This window comes from Thamnophis sirtalis, unplaced genomic scaffold (genome assembly GCF_051295495.1).
Source record: "Thamnophis sirtalis isolate CommonGarterSnake01/CBP01778 unplaced genomic scaffold, rThaSir2_p1.2 scaffold_8, whole genome shotgun sequence".
Taxonomy (NCBI): domain Eukaryota; kingdom Metazoa; phylum Chordata; class Lepidosauria; order Squamata; family Natricidae; genus Thamnophis; species Thamnophis sirtalis.
The window spans coordinates 64,830,163-64,850,621 of NW_028261388.1; the positions used below are offsets into that span (position 1 = coordinate 64,830,163).

Genomic DNA, 20,459 nt, shown 5'->3' on the forward strand with positions numbered 1-20,459 from the left:
AAATATATCAATATGTTGGCCAGGTCTTTCCTTTATATGGATGTATTTGTTTTTTGTCTTTAAAAATGATGCTGCCTTATTCATGTGACTCAACTTTCTACTGATTAAATTCATAAAACTGTTTTCATACATTTATCTGTTCTCTCATTTATGCTTATAACAGATTCTGCGTTTTTCATCTAGTTTATGCTCATTTTACAAAACCACAACAAAGCATTTTTCTTTGCTTCTTAGAAAACAATTAATGCAGCTATAACTGTATTATATTTGCATAAAGAATCATATTTTATATTGTACCAAATAATATATAATTAAGCATAAAATTAAGCCCAGGCTATATAAAAAGGGATTATTTTCTCTACTTCAAAGGATACTTTTCTTTCATATTAAACCACTAATATGCATAAAATATGTGATAAATAATTGTTTTATGTGCACTTCTAGGTTGTAGAGACTTTTAAGTTTTGTATAATGAACTTTGTCAGCATTTTACTTATCAAACACAATATTTAGTTAGTGAAATAGCTAGAATAGTAAGATGAATTATTTTCAAACTCTTCCTTTTTCTGAACTGTTTGTTTGTTTGTTTATTGGATTTATATGCCGCCCTTCTCCCAAGGACTCAGGGCGGCATACAACATTAAAAAAACCACATATTACAAAAGTTTTTTAAAAAAATATAGAGTATCCAAAAAACAAACCCAATTAAGATTAACAATAACATTTAAAGTTCGATTAAAATTAACAATAATCAATCATTTATTTTATTTTGTTCAGGCCAGGCCGGCTTGCTGGAAAAGCCAACTTTTTAGGGTGCGTCGGAAGGACCGGAGGTCAGGGATTATACCAAGCTCTGGGGTCAGCTCATTCCAGAGGAAAGGCTCTCCCACAGAGAAGCCTCTCCCCCTGGGGGTCGCTAGCTGACACTGTCTGGCCGACGGCACCCTGAGGAGGACAACTCTGTGGGATCACACTGGACAGTGGGAGGCTACCGGTGGCAGTAGGTGGTCTCGCAGGTATCCTGGGCCTAAGCCATGAAGCGCTTTAAAGGTCATAATTAGTACCTTGAATCGCACCTGGAAGACAACCGGCAACCAGTGGAGGCCGCCTAAAAGTGGCACAACATGGGAGCCCCTAGGTACCCCCATGATAACCCGCGTAGCCGCATTCTGGACCAGTTGAAGCCTCCGGGTGCTCTTCAAGGGCAGCCCCATGTAGAGAGTGTTACAGTAGTCCAGGCGAGAAAGGACGAGGGCACGAGTGACTGTGCGCAGAGCATCCCGATCCAGGAAGGGGCACAACTGACATACCAGGCGAACCTGGTAAAAGGCCCCCCTGGTCACGGCCATCAGGTGTTCTTCTAAACTAAGCCAGGTATCCAGGAGGACTCCCAGATTGCGGGCCCTCTCTGAGAGGGCTAAAAGTTCTCCCCCTATCATCTAAATGGAACAAGATGCACAAATCGGGATGACGGAAACCACAGCCACTCAGTCTTGGAGGGATTGAGCTTGAGCCTGTTCCTCCCCATCCAGATCCGCACAGCCTCCAGGCATCGGGACATCACATCGAGGGCATCATTTGGGTGGTTTGGGGTAGAGATGAAAAGTTGGGTATCATCAGCATATTGATGATACCGTACCCCAAAACCACGGATGATCTCACCCAGTGGTTTCATATATATGTTGAACAGGAGGGGGGAGAGAACCGACCCCTGGGGCACCCCACAAGTGATGCGCCTCAGGATCGATCCCTGCCCTCCAGTCAACACAAACTGCAACCGATCCGACAGGTAGGAGGAGAACCACTGTAAAACGGTGCCCCCCACTCCCAACCCCCCGAGTCATCACAGTAGGATACCATGGACGATGGTATCGAAAGCCGCCAAGAGGTCTAATAGGACCAGGACAGAGGAGCAGCACCTGTCCCGGGCTGGCCAGAGATCATTCACCAATGTCTCCATGCTGTATCCGGGCCTGAAACCCGACTGAAACAGATCCAGGTAGACAGCTTCATCCAGGTACTGGGGAAGCTGACGTGCTACCGCACTCTCGACAACCTTTGCTACAAAGCGAAGGTTGGAGACTGGACGATAGTTGGCTAAAGAAGCTGGGTCCAGGGAAGGCTTCTTAAGGAGGGGCCTCATCACCGCCTCCTTCAAGGCAGTGGGAAAGAACCCCTCTCTCCAGGAAGCCAAAACTAACCAAGAGGGACATGGGTCCAGCACACAAGTGGCAGCACTGAGTCTCCCCATAATTCTATCCATGCCCTTGGGGGTCACAGGGTGAAACTCATCCCAGATGGTCTCCACAAGATTCATCCCTGTCGACTCGCCCAAATCTACCCAGTCAGAGTCCAAGCCTGTCCGGATCTGAGCGATTTTATCCTGCAGATACTGAACAAATTCTTCAGCGCTATCCTGCAAAGGGTCTTTCCCAGTTCCTTGGTTGAGTAAAGAGCAGGTCACCCTAAATAGGGCGGCTGGGCAGTTATCTGCGGATGTGATAAGAGCGGAAAAATGTTGCCATTTTGCTGCTTTTATCGCCACTAAATAGGATTTAATATGAATTCTTACTTGTGTTAGATCAGATTCAGACTGGCTGGCCCTCCAACCACTCTCTAGGCATCTTTTCCGGCATTTCATCTCCTGGAGCTCCTCAGTTGGGAGCTACCCGGGATCAACACCGGGTCAGAGGCTGCAAAGGCACAACACGATCCAAGGCCCCCATGGCCGCCCTATTCCAGGCTTCCACTAGGGCTTCAGTTGAATTTTGAGCAAGGGATTCAGGAAAAGTCCCAAGCTCCATCAGGAACCTTTCAGGGTCCATCAGGTGCCTGGGGCGGAACCATCTAGTCAGTTCTGCCTCCCTGCGGTGAAGGGTAGCAGTATGGAAGTCAAGCCTGATGAGGAAATGATCCGACCATGACAAGGGTTGGATAGAAATATCCCCTAAATCTAGATCATTCATCCACTGCCCAGAGACAAAAATCAGGTCGAGCGTGTGTCCCCCATTATGGGTGGGATCTTGAATTAACTGAGTTAGGTCCATAGGCATCATGGAAGCCATGAACTCCCGAGCTGACTCGGATGTCTTGCCAATGGAAGGCAGATTGAAATCCCCCAGGATAATAAGCCTGGGGAAATCAACCGCCAATCCAACTAACACATCCAGTAGCTCTGGCAGGGCTGATGAAATGTAGCAGGGAGACAGGTACATAACAAAAAGGCCCACCTGAACTCCAAGGCCCCATTTCACAAAAAGGGACTCACACCCATCTGAGGCACAGTGACCTCCTGAGGTCCAAGACTTTCCCTAATAACCATCGCCAAACCCCCCACCCCTGCTCTGAGCTCTCGGCTGCTGAAATGCCTGGAAGCCTGGTGGGCATAATTCACTAAGGGCAACACCCCCCTCATGGCCCAACCAGGTCTCCATAATGCATGCCAAGTCCGCTCTACCCTCTTGTATGAGGTTGTGAATGAGGGGAGCCTTATGTACCACGGACCTGGCATTAAGCGACACCAGCCGGAGACCAGGGTCCTGTAATCCTGAGCACCTGGGGGTGTGATAAGGGTGATGAGGGTTGGAACGCACGATCGCTCTTAAACAGTGAACCCGCATCCCCTGAACATAATTTGGCCCTCAGCCCCCACCATATCTGCCTCTCCCACAAACAGTAGAGATGGTGAACCCCTCCCCCAATGGAATGGCTTAATTTCTCCCCCGGAATCCCAACCATTCCCAGCACTCCCAACCCGCACCCATTAGTTAGCTCTGGCCTGTGCCCTGGCAGTCTCCCCCCCCAAGTCTGTCTGAGCCATCCAAATCAACCCCCCTGCCCCCCTTAAAATTTGATTTAAAAACTCCTGTAAAATAACCCTAAGAAGTCTCTTCTTCACATGCCACATCTCGGGATCCCAAGATCCATCATTAAGGAAGCGTCTTGATAGGCAAGAAGGCCATCCTTGGGAAAGGGGGAGTTCCCGAAGGGAATAAAGTTCTGTCGCAGTATAACATAGAGGAAAGTGTGGCATCAACCAAATGGGGTGACATCACGGAGAGATGGAATGTGGAGATAACATGTCCACGGGAGGGGGGGGGCAGCCGACAGTGTTCGACAATTGAAGATCATAGCTTGTTTAATTGAAATATATCTAAATAATAAACTAATTTCAAATAATTACAGTGAGTTTACAGCATATCCAAATCATACTCTTGTTGTGTACCGTAATTCTTACTTATCTAAAGTTTTGTCATTATTATATAATAATGTTATTATGAAAAATTAATTCAACAAATGCAATTCAAGGTTCTAGATTGAGAGGTTAATTTGAAATAATGTAATTTTGAACATAATCAAGAACAGGCTTTTTAACTTTTATTTTAATTCATTGAAATAAGTATTTGAAAATAAAAAGACATATTTTATTTTTTCCTTTATTTCCCACAGTTGAAAAAATACAAAACCAGTGGGATGAAGTGCAAGGTCACATTCAGAATCGAAGGCAACAGTTACATGAAATGTTGAAAGATTCAGCACAATGGTTGGAAGCAAAGCAAGAAGCTGAGCAAAGACTAAAATGTGCCAAAATGAAAGTTGGAGCATGGAAGGAGATTTCTTATACAGTGGAAGGGCTAAAGAAACAGAATGCTGAGCTCAAGGTACTAGTAATAAATCAGAAAATAAAAATAGTATAAATTAAAAACAGAACTGTCCCAAACAAGTGTTTAAATATTACTTAAAATTAATTTAAAATAAAATAAAGAATAGCTTTCATCCTCTGCCTACGACAACATATTTCCCCAAATGTGTTTTGTACTATATTATCATTCAATATTTATTTGGTTTGCATTGCAATGTATATGTACATTTTTTTATTAAATGACAATGGTTATTAATGAAAAGAGATAAAATACAGCCAAAGGCAAGCAGAGAACATTCAGTAAAATGCTTAGTCAGATATATGCCACTAAAGAATTTTTAACTAGTTTATGATATATCTTCATAGTATCTAACTTGTAACTATTTGTAAATCTATTTCAATGAGTTAGAGAACAACAGTCATTCAAGTAACAAGAATAGCTGTTTACTAATTCATAGAATGTTCCATTGTGGTATGGCTAAGTTATTAAAGGAAAGAGCCATATGTTCTTACAATAATATAGAAAAAGATCAGAGTAAAACATAGGTAAAATTAACAAGAAAAAAAATGAAACCAATGGTACACTGGAAAACAAAATTCTAGAAAATGCAAAATTGGCAGATCTAGTCAGAACAAGAACACCAATGATCTAGAGTACGGTTTCCAATCTTGGCAACTTTAAGACTTGTGGACTTCAACTTTCAAAATTCCCAAGCCAGCATGCAGTCTTTGGCAGTAGGGAAACAGTGAATTTAGATATCTTTAAATTAATTCAATCATTAAAAACAACTTCCTTCCAAAGAAAGTCAACTCTAATAATTGCTATGTCTACAGGATTTTGTTTTAAGGATTAAAGCTACTAGCATGCTATAATACTTACATCTGGTTTCCAAAAAAAAATGTCCTAATTGATTTATGAGCCTTGGACCAAACTTCAAAGGAAAATTAATCATTTATTAGAAGCATTTATTTTTGGCAAGATCTTTTCACAGTCAGACCTAAGCTTTGTTTGAGTTATAGCTGAATTTTACCCCTGTTTCTTCCCTTCCCTCTGTGTCATAAATCACATTCCCCAATGAAGTGCACCCCTCCCAAGCCTGCTGCAGTAATATGAGCCGAAAATATGTGTGGAATGCACTTCCCTTCCTTCTTTCACCATGACAACTTTGGGAGTTGACAACTTATACATAGCACTGCATTAGTTCATTTCTTATATTATTCAGTTGAGTAATATTAGAATACAAAGAAAATTTATCCTGTTTTTAAAATTTATTCTAATGTGAAGACTATGCAGTTTTTTTTTCTGTAAAAGCATTTCAATTCATCTCAGATTTATATTTAAAAAAAACATTGTGAAAGTATGTCAACAGAACTGCTTATATTTTTCTCTACTTCATTGAGACATTGAGGAAAAGTGATAAAATACATTATTGTAAACCCTACATAGCTCTTCCTATGGGAAGGAAAGGAAAGAAAGAACAGGAAAACATACATAACAGCTAAATGATTACTGAAAGTAAAAGGGAAGTACAGAAAATGAAGAAAAATGTGTCATTAGTTTAATTATAAAAATCATTATATGAAATCATGTAAAACAGAAAATAATGGGACTCTTAATAGGTTAGCTAATAAAACACATACTATCATTGTGATCTTCACTTAGCTCAGGGACATTGGAAGTGTTGACTGAAGATTGGAAGCCTTTCAAAGTTTTTCAAAAGATTATTTTGTCAGAAAGGGAGAACACTTATGAAAATTCCTATAGACTGTTGGAAGAAATGTCCTTCTGGGTTCAGTTCCAAGTGGGGAGTGGGAAGACACTGGAAACATGGAGGCTGCTTGGAAAGATGGTTTTAATGATGGACAGGACCACATGATTTGAGGTCCTGGGGAAAAAGGTGATCACATGTTTCAAGATGAGTGAAGAAGAAAAGAGACAGAGATGCTGAAAGTCCCTGGTTTTATGCCCTCTCTGGGCTTTGAACCTGAGCTTATATTCTGATTGGTTGTCAGACTGCCATGGGGCCATGCAGGGGCAACTCTGTAGGCTGTGTTTTGAGTCCAGGTTTGGTTGAGCATTGCTTCTTCCTAGGTGCCCTGTGGTGTGATGGGTAAAAGGCTAATACTATCATGCCTTAATCCCATCATCCTGGAGCTGAAAGGGACTGGGGGAAAAAGACCATCCAGGAGGACTTGCCACCCCCTGGCAGACAGGTTTTGGCCCTCCTATCTCAACCCATGGTTTTCAGACTGGGAATAGAGACCATTCAGGAGGACTTGCTGCCCTTGGTGAACAACTATGGCCCTCCTACACTTCACAACTTCACAATTATCTAACTATCTAATTAACTAAATTCACAATTACCTAAAAATCTTGGGGTTTGCTCTGGGATACACTGAACAGAACAACAACAACAAATTTTCCCCCACCCTTCAATTATAGCCCTCAGCGTTTCCTCTTATGTGCAGAAGGTTTCACACTCTGATGGCCCCCTTGCTAGCAACAGGCAGGGGTGCAGCAAGAGGCCAAACAGAGAAATGAAATCCAGCTACTCTCCAAGGGTGAAACCACTCTCTCATACACACAGGCATACACACATTTCCCATGCTTTCCATGCTTTAAAATTTAAATGTAGAGAATTAAAATTTTGATGTACTCACCTTCTTTCCAAGGTTGTGTTTTGATTCCCAAGTTTGGTTGAGCATTGCTTCTTCCCAGGTGCCCTGGGGTGTGATGAGTAAAGGACTAATATTATCATGCCTTAATCCCATCACACTGAAGTTGAAGGGAGAGATCTTTGTTATGTAGAGTAGACTAGCTCAGGCCTTTTAATGCTCCATTGACAAAGGTGGGGGCTATTAAGAGTGAGTCTATTTCCTGCCTAAAAACGTTTTTCTCCATTTCTTATCCAGGGAAATATAATATTCTGCCTTTTCAATATTTCCCAGGACATTTCATTTTTCTAGGAGAGGGGTGGGTTTTAACTTCCTACAAGTCATGTGATGAAAATTTGGCTGCTTAGCATGTATTTATGAAGGTTGCAATGTTCCCAACTCACATAATCACTATTTGTGATCTTCCCGGCTAGCTTCCAACAAGCAAAGTGAGTGGGGGAAGCTAGATTAGCTTAATGACCATGTGATTTGTTTATGGCTGTAAAATTGAACATGATTCAGTTAACAACTACTTGGCTTAGCAATAGAAATATTGGTCCTAATTGTGGTTATAATTCAAGGCCTACCTCTATATGTGTCTGTTATGAGTATTTAAATTGCTTTGTGTATATTTTCAGTCTGTGTATCTTGCTGAGGCCTTTCTGAAATAGTACTCATATTTTTCTCTCTTTCCAGCAACTTGCAAAAGAGCTACGGCAATGGCATATAAATCTGGATGTAGCAAATGATTTGGCCTTTAAACTTCTTCGGGATTACTCAACTGATGACACCAGAAAAGTACAAATAATGACCAATAACATTAATGATGCATGGGCCACCATTAATAATAGGTAGGACATGATGTTTATTATCATATTTATAAAATGGAATGAAAATCTTGTTTTCATTCAAAAATTCAAGAGAATTCATCAAACAATGATGAAAGATTTAAGAGAACTGTACATGGTATCTAGTTGTTTTGTTGTTTTGTTACCATATATTTCCATAAGGTTAGTCTTGAAAAAGTTTCATCTTTCAAATATATTTTAATCAATGTATTATTTACTAAATTAATTCAAAGACTTGTCATTGTTATCTGAGTATTTGAGATACATCATATGATTCCCAATTTTGTCACATTACAGTTCTATCCGTATTTGTTCTTCTCTTCCAAAATGTAAATTTAGTATGTATATTGTAGATTGTAGATTTTCTAAACAATGAACAAGAGACTTGCCTTAATGAAAACATTTTTCAGAAGGTCAGAAGCTCTACCAGTATTTGTTTTTTATTATATTGGATAATTATTAAAGCTCTAATATCTCTTTTATCTCATCCTCATTATTTAGTATAGATATCATCAATTTAAAAGCTATTTTAAAATATTCCGCAATATTATGAATCATGTTATAAAATATATACAAATATATCTGAAATAAAAAGTATATTAAAGCAATAAAGTAAAATCATTGTTTTGAATTCTTTCTTCAGTAAGATGCACAATAATTAAATAGGTTAAATAGTTAAAGTTTTAGAATTTAGCATGTGGTTTGTAGCTTACACTCTAAGGCAAAATGAATGTGGTTTTAAATGGCTTTTAACTACAATTAATGCATATGGTAGAAAATATAATCAGAGGTCCTGCATAGATATGGAAATTATTTCAATTAGCTTTTTTTTAAAACCATATATATATTTAAATTCTGAATAATTTTGCTCTTTTAAACAAACATTTCATATTGTATGTTTAAAAGCAAGCTTCAAATTTTAAATCTTAAATTAAAAAAATATTAAAATGTTTCCAAAAATATTAACGACTTTTGCTGTCTCTCTGAAGGACAAAAAAAACCCCTCTTTACATTTCTGCTAATATTTTTATTGGATCCTCAGGGGATGGAAGATCCCCTCCCCAGAAGAAGGAAGAAGACATGAAACAGCAAATAATGCAAACACAATACAAACAATTAAATCAAAACCATTTAAATCCTTTTAACTAAAAGCACAAGGAAAGAAAAGCCTTGTTTGGCTCATTGCCAGAGTTTACAGCCTCAGGCAAGCTCAAGTGGAAACACTTGAGATTAGCTTGACCATAAGAATGCATTTAGCCCTAGAATGTAGCAAGCAGAAGAAAACAAGCCAGCTGCTGTTTGTTAAGCCAATCACCAAAACAAAACACACAGAAGCCAGCAGGATTTCTCAACTCTGCTTCTTTTCAGGAACAGGGATTAACCTTTTCCTTCCCAACAAAGCCTGAATAGAGAAAATTATCCCATCAATAGACACAAATGTCACCAAGCACAGGATTAAACATAATCAAAAACAGTTTTAGACTAAAAATCAGAAAAAGCATATAAACTCTCCTTTGAATGTTAATCTTTCTAGCTAGCCGAGAAATCTTGCTGAAAGTTACTCTTCTAGGTTCCTTGTCATTAAAGGCTTCTTTATTCAATTTATTCTTCAGAGCACCCATCTTTGCATCCCGGCTTGAAGAATCCCAAGGGGAGTATTTCCTCCCAACACCTATATGAGGTCCTTTCTCTTTTAAGTTTGACATTCTATGACCTGGATAGCAGTGTAAAATTATATGTTTGATCAGATTGTTACTTCTAGATCAAAAGTAATTTTGACTAGAAGAAGAATCCAGCAATTTATAGTTTTTTCTGATTTAGAAAAAAATGAGTTTTAGAAAACTCAAAAACCAGCTCTGTGTTAAGCTCCAGAAATATAACCTCTGATGTCTTTTTATATTATTAACTACTATTGATAATAGGAATATCAAGCAAGGGATGCTTTCTTAATATTTTCCCTTGTCTCTGCTTTTCATAGATTGTAAATTCTTAGGTTCCCCTTCAGCTTCCTCCTAAAGGGAGAATATTTCCATTTACTTTTCCCTTTCTACCACCATAAGACCAGAAAGTTCAAAGGCTGCAGGGATTTTTTTAAATATCAAATTAAGTAATTCATTATTTCAATTTATATTTTTGCAACTTGAGCATCCATGTCTATATAATTTTAATGGGCTTGGTTATGCCAAGATACCGATGATCTCTGGAGAGCTAGGGATGGAGGCCATGCTTCCATCCTAGTTCTCCTGGACCTCTCAGCGGCTTTCGATACCATCGACCATGGTATCCTTCTGCGACGACTGCGGGAGATAGGGGTGGGTGGCACTGTTTTGCAGTGGTTCTCCTCCTATCTCTCGGACAGGTCGCAGTCGGTGTTGGTGGGGGGGCAGAGATCGTCCCTGAGGCCCCTAACTTATGGGGTGCCGCAGGAGTCGGTCCTATCCCCCCTACTATTTAACATTTACATGAAACCGCTGGGCGAGATCATCCGAAGGCACGGGATAAAATACCACCAATATGCGGACGATACACAGTTGTATCTGTCCGCCCCATGCCAACTCAATGAAGCGGTGGACGTGATGAACCGGGGTCTAGAAGCCGTAAAAGACTGGATGAGAGCAAACAAGCTGATACTCAACCCAGACAAGACCGAGTGGCTGTTGTGTTTCCCTCCCAAAAATTTGACCAACATACCATCACTCAGGCTGGGGGAACAAAACTTACACCCCTCAGAAAGGGCCCGCAACTTGGGAGTCCTCCTGGACCCACAGCTGACTTTTGACCACCATCTCTCAGCTGTGACCAGGAGGGCATTTGCCCAGGTTCGCCTGGTGCGCCAGTTGCGGCCCTACCTGAATCGGGAGGCCCTCACAACAGTCACTCGAGCCCTTGTATTCTCCAGGCTGGAATACTGTAATGTGCTCTACATGGGGCTGCCCTTGAAGAGCATCCGGAGACTTCAGCTAGTCCAGAATGCGGCCGCGCGAGTGATCGTGGGCGCACCACGGTTCGCCCACATAACACCGATCCTCCGTGAGCTGCACTGGCTACCTGTCGATCTCCGGGTGCACTTCAAGGTCCTACTCAGCACCTATAAAGCGCTCCATGGTAGTGGATCTGGCTATTTGAGAGACCGCCTTCTGCCAATTACCTCTCTGCGTCCCATCAGATCGCATAGAGTTGGCCTCCTCCGTATTCCATCCGCCAGTCAGTGCCGACTGGCGACTACTCGGAGGAGAGCCTTCTCTGTTGCGGCTCCGACACTATGGAACAATCTCCCCGTGGAGATTCGTACCCTCACCACCGTCCAGGCCTTCCGCACAGCCCTCAAGAACTGGCTAGCCCGTCAGGCCTGGGGATAAGTTTACTTTTGCCCCTCCCGAATGCTGAGTGAATGTTGAGTTTTACTGTTTAATTTACTCTTGTTCACATTTTCTTTTGTACTGTTCTACACTCCCCTTCCTTTTTGATTGTAAGCCGCCCTGAGTCCCCCCAGGGAAAAGGGCGGCCTATAAATGTCCAATAAATACCAAAAAAAAAAAAAAAATACCAAATACCAAATGCTCAAACATGCTAAATATTGATTCCCGTAAATAAATTAGATATATGCCTGGCATTACAAGATACATATCTGGCATTACAAGACAAGATAGAAAGACCTGCACATGGATTAGAAAACAAACAAAAGTATACAATATCATCAAGAGAGTAAAAGAATTGAAATGGAAATGGGCTGGTAGCCAATGTTCCCTCTAATTTTTTTTCAGTGTGAGCGGAAAAGTATAGTGTTTGAGCTGCACAGTTTCATGCCTGAGCACCTAAGAGAGCAACAGTTTGAACTGCTGTCACGTCTGCTGGACATTTGCGCAACATTCCAAGCGTCAAGCGCCGATTGCTAGCAAGATTTCAGCCTGATGAATGCCAGGCATGAAAAGTGCCACTCAAACACTATACTTTTCCGCTCACACTGAAAAAAAAAAGGTTCTCTGCTCAGCTTTTAGATTGTTAGACTGGCTAGAGAGAGACATGGCACCAACAGCCAGGGTCCTGGCATTTTGCAGGCAACCTGTCCTCTCACATTCCTTTGGAATGCAGCCCATCACATTTGAATTAGATCTTGCCAATTATCCTATTAAAAGATAATCCTATTATTCTAAAATATGACTAACTCAATATTAAAAACTGTAAATATTTAATGCTGATAAATAATAGCAGTAATTGTTATTTAGTATGATTAAATCAGTATTGATATATCAATATAATATCTATCAAAATTGATAATAAACACTAAAATAACAATACAAATATATAATGTGGAATATAAATGTAATAAATATAATATATAAATGCAATATAAATGTAATAAATTAATTTATCATGAAACTCTCCCCCTTTAAAGTAGTAAGATCAATTAAATAGTCTAGCAAGTTTGGACTATATGCTATATGTTATGTTACTTAAGAATATATATACCTCAGAATCAGATACGACATCCACATCATTTCCAACTGAGTCAATAAAATCATATGCCATGCCAAAACTATTTTAAATAAAGATATGAAATTAATCAAGTATTGCATTTATTTTTCAAAATGAATGTACAATTTTTTATTATTTAAGTTTTGTACCTATCTTTTCTAACTAACGTTAACTTTAAAAAGATGTTACATCAGACTACAATACAAGTAATTAAATGAAGACTAAAATAAGTGTTTTGGCATATTGAGCTTTTTATATTTCTTTCTTATATTGCTTCCTTAGTTGAGAACTTGCTCCTCAGCTTACTTACGCATTAACTGTTTGTTGCTTTTATGGTTTATTCATTCACTGCTCCATCTTCAGTTTTTTTCACAGGGGGCAGGGCTTCCTTCCTTCCTTCCTTCCTTCCTTCCTTCCTTCCTTCCTTCCTTCCTTCCTTCCTTCCCTCCACTCCTTTGGCCACCAATTTTGATCCAATTCACAATTCGTATACTTTTTCTACCACCATCTCATCAAGCGGAATCACACACACACACACAAACACACACACGTTCTTTGGGGGGTTGTTGAATTACTCCGCCTCACAGCAAAGACGCAGCGCAAAGTCGGCCCAGCATGTGTTCGGCCCCCGCTTACGCCGGGACCAGGGGGTTGCATTGCAAAGCCGCCAGTCCTCTTGTTTCTTCTCCTTCTTTGCTGGTGAAGCCGGCAAAGCTCCCGCTGGCACCCCCACCCATGGCAGCGGCGGTGGTGCCTCCCCCTCCTCTCGGAGCACCTCAGCTGGGCTCTGGGTTACCCCTGCCACCACCTCCACCTCTGCCGCTTTCCTACTAGCTCCCGCGGCCTCATGGCTCCTCAAAAGCACGGCAGAGGAGGAAGGGGGAGGGATAACACGGGGGTCAGCTCAGGTGCTCCGCATGGAGGGAGAGGCACCACTGCCACGGGCGGCTCATCAAAACAAGTCTGGGGAGGTCCTTTGTGGGTGGCCAGTTCTAGCCGCCTGCAAATGACTTCCCCACGTTTGCTTTGGTAGAAATCTCTGCGCGGCAGTTAGAAACTGCTGCGTGGGGGTTTCTTGCCACATGCGCGGCCACGCATCCGTGCACCTTAGAGGGAACAGTGCTGGTAGCATAGCAAGAACAACAGTTGGCAGATGGACCAAGGCAGTCTTAGAATGGATTCCACTTGATAAAAATCATTCATGAAAGAGATCTAAAACAAGAAATTGACAAAATCAGCAAGTATTGCAGACCCAATTGGCAAAAGAAAGCTCAGGACTGTATTGGTTGGAAACAAGCAGAAGATGCCTTTATCCTAGAGTGGATAGACAATGGCTAAAATGATGGAGTAAACTAGTTAAGAGTTATCCTAGGATTCCAGTTAGGGTTATCACACAAAATTTTCCTTTCACGAAGAAATCCTGATAGAATTGAATTGAAGAGACCAGATGAGACAAGATGATTTGATCTAAAGGTATCAATAGATTCCTAGTACCTTGATATGATCCAAATGAGGAAAATATTGCAATAAAACATAAACTCAAGATTAAGCTTTTTTTTCTTGTTTTAAAAATATCCTTACTTTTCTATTTACACGGCAGAACATACTGCATATGGCTAATTCTACTAGGAAATCTAAGTGTAGAATTCCAACTAAAAATCCACGTGGAATAAATGTACTCATTATAGCATGATTTTAGCATATCTTATTATTGTATCTTATTTCAGCCACTGCCTTTTAGCCAACCATCATTCTATTTCGGCTTTATTCTGACATGCATTGAAGAAATCAAAAAGAAAGTTGAGATTTGTAGAAATTCAAAGGCATGTCACCCAGGGCTGTACTGTATTATTCTGGTTCTGGTTCTGGTTAGATTTGGCAAATTATGAATTTAGACGATTAGGACATCCTCGATTGCTGAAAAGAAATAAATGTACATTTTAATATTCATGTTAAGTATACTTTTTCTTTCTTTATTCTCACAAAATAAGAGCTGTAATCTTGGCATCCCATGAAATGCCATCATCCTAATACACCCTTAATACACCCTAATATGAAATAGGATGTTAAGCATCTGTTCTTGCATCTACTGAATAAAAGACAAGTAATATTGGACTTTTCCATTAAATTATAATTCTACTACCTCTTCCATATGGCAATATGCTTCATTAACTATTATAGTAATTATATAACTAATTTCTTTTTATAGCCTGAACTGTTAGATATTCATCCATCCTTGGTGCTGTAGATTGCAGTTGTTTATTGTATCATTCCCTGAATATGAACATTCACTTCATAAGATAGTAACTATGTTCCTCTCTAGATTGGGTATTAACAAATGTAGTTGAATTTATAAATGTTATATAACATTGAATGATTTGATTGGTTTATGTTTACATATTATTGCTGTTAGTTTAACAAATACATATTCTTATCTCACACATTTTAGTGCCATGTGAGTATTGAATGATGCGATTTGAAAGTAATTTGCTTAATATTGAGTATTTTAAATATTTTCTCTTATGCAAATTGCAAACTGAAATTCAGAGTAAGAGGGTTTTGAAGAATGTGTAAGTATTCCAAAATATTGTAGAAACTGGAAGTCAATTAACATTTGAAATGGGAAAATATTTTCCCAGAAAATTACTATGGAAAATAAAAAATATATATTTATATTATGATATATTCCAAATATTATAGATTTAACTAAGAAGAACATATACACACTTAGTATATGACTGATACAGAACTACATCAATAGTCCAGAACAATAATTTGATTTATATACTAATTCCCGAGTTGCATCTTTAGAAGAAAAGTAATTGCAACCAATCTTTATTAAACATCTAATACATTCAATAAACACAGATATATTGTAATTAACTACAATTCCAAGATTAAAGGAAACTAAATCCTTTTTAGTGTGTCACACTTTATAACATTCAAGTTTGTTATCCCAAAGATTATGTGAATAGTTACTATGAATCATAAAATATCAAATATTCACTATATTGAAATTAGACATTCTCTCTAGCAAAATATTAGGAATCTAAGAATATAATTTGAATTTTAGAGTGTTACAACCTAAAAAAAATCCAAAATTTGACTCAGATCAAGTGTATTTTTCATGTATTGTCCACTGACTTGTATAGAAATATTGAAAACAATTACATATTTGTTTCATAAAATCTGTAGTTGAAAATCAAAATACTCATAGTTTCCAAATTTCTATACCTTACCTGTTATTCCTGCTTTAAACAGCCTTCTTGAAGTTTGTGTGATTCTTGTGCCAAGGCTCCTATCAGGGTTACAAGTAACACACCAATGGAATCAAAACTCCAAGGCAGACATCTTCCTCAAAGTATGGATTTATTAGGCATGTCATATTGGCACATCTGGGGAAAGCCAATTCTAAAACCCCGTTGGGTTTCCCCTAGTTAAAAGTAAAGTTTTATTTTCTCTTCCCATGCAGCCCATCACATGGTCCAATCAGGTCACTTGGTCTCAGATCCTATCTCCCTGCACCTGGTGGGAAAGTCCCTGGGTCTCAGAGGAAAGAATTTTATTTTGGCTACAATCCCCCAGCTATCTCTACTTCCCCCCCTCCCATTCCTACAGCTCAACTCATCTCCACTGTGGCAGCCCTGAAGGTGGAGGGGGGAAATGGTTCCAGGGCTGATAGTTCCGACTAACAAACTCAAGCAAATCAGAACTCTGAGACTTGGCTTCTTCTCAAAGGTCTTCTTTAATGAGTATGTCATATCAGCACAACTTCAAAGGAAAACCAAATAAAAATCTTTTCCCCAATTACAGTATAATTAAACTGGGAAATAACCCCGTCCCCAAGTGTCACAGGTCATGTTGACCAATTGGGTTAATTGGTGGGCTCTTCAGGCATTCCTTCCCCAACCTTATCTGTTGCCAGTAGAGATGACCTTGGTTCTCATGAGAAAACTCTTTGTTGTGTCCAACTTCCTTCCCCCCTTCTCCCTCTGTGTGGCAACTGAGGAACAGAAAGATGGCTGCAACCAGGTTCAGTTTGAATCTTGGTTGTCACTCATGTCCTTTGACAGAGGGCTTTGAAGTTTCTATTTTATATTAGCTTTATGAATCTTAAAAGGCTATTTAAATGTGAGTAATTTAACTGTGCTCTGCTTCTCATATATTATTACTTGAATTGTGTTACTGGTGCTATTGTTTTAAGAAGGTATATATGGATTCCTTTTTTGGATGTGGAATACTTTCCTTTATTCCTTTACGCCTGGCTAGGTGGCTCAGTGGCTAAGACGCTGAGCTTCTTGATCAGAAAGGTCGGCAGTTCAATGGTTTGAATCCCTAGTATGGGTTTCCTGCATGAGCAGGGGGTTGGACTAGATGAGGTCCCTTCCAACTCTGTTACTGTTAAATTCATATGTAGTTATTAGCTACTTTTTAGCCTTTCTCTTGGAGCTTGAGAAATTTGGAATGCATGTATTATGCTGATTATTTTAGGAAACTGTAAGGACTTGTCTCTCCTATCCCCTCAAGAAAGCAGAACTCTTGAAATAAGCAGCATTTCAAATCGAACTTTTATTGGGAGATAGTGATAGCAAAAAGAGTAAGTCAGGATCTGAAGTTTCCACTCAAAATAGGTTAAAAATTGTAGAAACCCCTGCCCTCAGTCCAATCTAAGGTGGGCCAATCCATAGGTCTAAAATTGTTGTGTGAATTTCAAACTGAGAAGGTGATAAGAAGTTGTTCTCAAGCACCACCTGCTCATTCATCTGGAGCTGGGACAAAACAAATGACCCCCCAAGCTCATCCTTCCCCTTTTCCTTTCCCAGGAAGGTACATCAAAGTAAAGGAAAAGTCAGAAATAGGAAAAGGTTATAAAATGTTAACCAGGCTCCTTCTCCTCAGAATGGCAACGTCCCGACTATGGGGACTTGACAGAAACAACAATCTGCCATTAGTTTCTTAACAATCAATGAAGATTTGTATTCCCTTACTCAAGGAACTCAGTACAAGCTATGCTGAAGAATTGTCACCTATTCCATGTAGTGCTTTTGTCATTTAGTACTGTGCCATATTAGTGTGTGCATTTTTTAAACCATCCAGGCAAATATTCTTAGAAAAAGTAAATGAGTGCAAAGATTTCCTGACGCAATTTTGTCATTATTCCCCTCTGGTGCTAGGTAACTGTAAACTGCAAAATAACCATCATATTAAAAAAGAATAATACAGAGGGGGAGGAGCTGAAGTCATGACGACACGGCATGCGATCTCAATGCTCTGAGATCATAGTCAACACTTTTGTTTCTGGGTGGTCCAAACGGACCTAAACCATCCCGTAGAGACAGTGAACAGGAAGAATACATCTTGCTGATCACAGGGACATCGCAAAGTTTCTGATTGATCCAAGATAAGCTCTTCAAGCTGGTGACAAAAAATCCAGCCATAAATGGCTGATGAGGTCGGGGTGGCTCCAAAATGGAAGGATACGGAAAGAGAAAGTGTTTTCAGCTGGTGAGGAATTTTTACTGCTTTAAAAGTGACTGCCTATAAAAAAACTTAAAACTAATTTAAATTGGAGAACAGAAGAAATAAGTGATGGAATTAAATTTGGACTGGTTTTGAACAGTGGGTTATCTTACTTTTTAAATGCTATCTTTACGGATGGAATTTATGCAAGCCTTTTAAAATGAATAGATTAAGTTTCCTTCTTCTATTTTTTTTTCTTTGACTATTCTCTGTAATATATGGACTAAAACTTTCCTCTTTCATTACTGTGGGTGTTTTTTTAACTCATTTAAAAGCCAGACCTTTTTTTAAAACTTAAAATACAAAGAGATACAAAAAAGAAACAAAGAAGTGGTAACATTCTAACATTATAACGCTGCTACTCGGAAGCTAGATGTTTGTGTATTGGAAATGAAATACTTTTTTCACTCATGATCCTGGCTTGGCACTTCAAGGACTTACAGCTTGTTTATAGAGTGATAAGAAGAAGAAAGGCACACAGACTGTTCCTTTGAAGTAGATTCTTGGCCAGAGAGGGGTGAAATGTTATTGTGACGCTTAATTCTGCTAAAACCTTCTAAGCTAGAGTAGCAGTTTGTCAACTGGAAATCATGGTGCAATTTCAGCATCAGAAAGAAGTTTTAAATCTGCAAAAGATATTCTCAGAAATACAGAAATTATCAAATACAAATGAGATGATAGAAAAGAAGTTGGATTACTTAGTGCATCTAAAAGTAAAATATGATGGAGAAGTTGAAGATGTTCATCAAATGGAAAAAGTGGCAGTTAAAATCCAAAAAATCAAAGAGGAAAATGAATATAAAGAAATTAAAAATGCTGATACTTACGGTGATTGGTTTGTTTCTGAAAATGGAAAGAGTGGAATACTAAAGAGGAATTAAATGGAGGGGAAACTTACCCCAGATGGGAAGATACAGAAGAGGAAAAAATAAAAGAAATTATGGACTTAAAGAGAGAAACCAAATTAGCAATAGTTTTGATAACACCACCAACCATCAAAGATAAGCAGATTAAGGAAACAGAAGAAGGGCATCGAAATTATATGAGAGATCTTATAAGCAAAGAGTTCCTAAGAGGAGTCCATACAAAGCTGATTAAGGAGATGATCAGAGGACTAATGCCACAAATGGCAGAAGAGATGACATGGTTTTGTTATTGGAAAGATACTGGTTGATAGATGGAAGAGTATAATTTAAAACTAGCTAAACTTAGCGAAATTTAGTGATAATAGATATAGTTAAATAAATAATTGATAATGATAATAATGTATACAATGTGTAGTATGATAAGTAATAACTGGATATGAATATTGAATGGCACCCATGAAAAGAAGATTAGAAACCCTTTTGGATTATATATAAAGGTTAATAATAATAATAATAAAAGAATTAAGTTAGATTCAGTTAAGTCTTGATTACTAGGGGGAAGATGATATGGTGCAGGATAGTCAAATAAATGATAATATTGTGTGTGTGTGTGTGTGTTTGTGTATGTATGGGTACAATATAAGGAAATGAGATGTAAATTGTAAACAATGATTTGGAAAGAAGGATATAAAACTTTGTTATTAAATATTATGGATGTTTAGCTAGAATAGGATATAAGGATTTAGTGTTATTGGAAGATTTTAGAAATAGTAAATGAAATGCCAGTATGTGGTTATGTATTAAATCTTGGTATATTTTATGATGAAGGACATTTAAACAACTATAGTCAAATGAAAATGGAGATATAAATATCTAAGTTAAAATACTTGAATTAATATGAATTATGCTTGATGACTATGGAAGAGATGCACAAAAGTCTTTTGTAACCAACTGATACACTTTCTACAGTATGTAAGAAAGGAAGATTTTATGTGTTGTGTTTGTTTTGAAAATAAAAAATAAAAAAAACTTTAAAAAAAGAATAATACGCATGCCTCTAACAAATCTTCAACAGTCTAACAATATCAATCAATCAAAAACTATGTCAGTCAATGTAGGGTCACACATATGATGAATTCCCAGTGCCTCACAATATAATACAGACATAACATAATATGAGAGTACCACAATTCAATCAAATTCAATAATGCTGTTGCTTTGACCTGACATTCTCAGTATCATTTGGTGGGATTCAGGGGTGGGATTCAGCCAAACCTGTTGTTAATTTTTTGCATAGTTTGGCAAACTAGTTGTTCCCACCACTGGCTGGCCCTGTCCCACACACCAGAGTTGCCATTCAGGGTAGGGAGGCTGCAGAGGCATGATTGGGAGCTGAGCTGATCAGCTGGGAGGTGGCAATGGAGTGGCTGCACCATCAGTTGGGAGGCTGAT

General features: G+C 38.9%; 1 protein-coding gene across 6 annotated transcripts in view; it reads left to right on the plus strand.

Moving 5' to 3' along the window:
* The window catches only part of DMD (dystrophin), a 1,286,665-nt gene that overhangs the window by 899,268 nt on the left and 366,938 nt on the right, over positions 1-20,459 (plus strand). For all 6 annotated transcript variants that reach the window (XM_087721810.1, XM_087721811.1, XM_087721815.1 and 3 more), the window contains exons 52-53: positions 4,450-4,661; positions 7,994-8,148. In XM_087721810.1, coding sequence (XP_087577936.1) covers positions 4,450-4,661; positions 7,994-8,148 — 367 coding nt within the window. The remainder of the gene's footprint in view (positions 1-4,449; positions 4,662-7,993; positions 8,149-20,459) is intronic.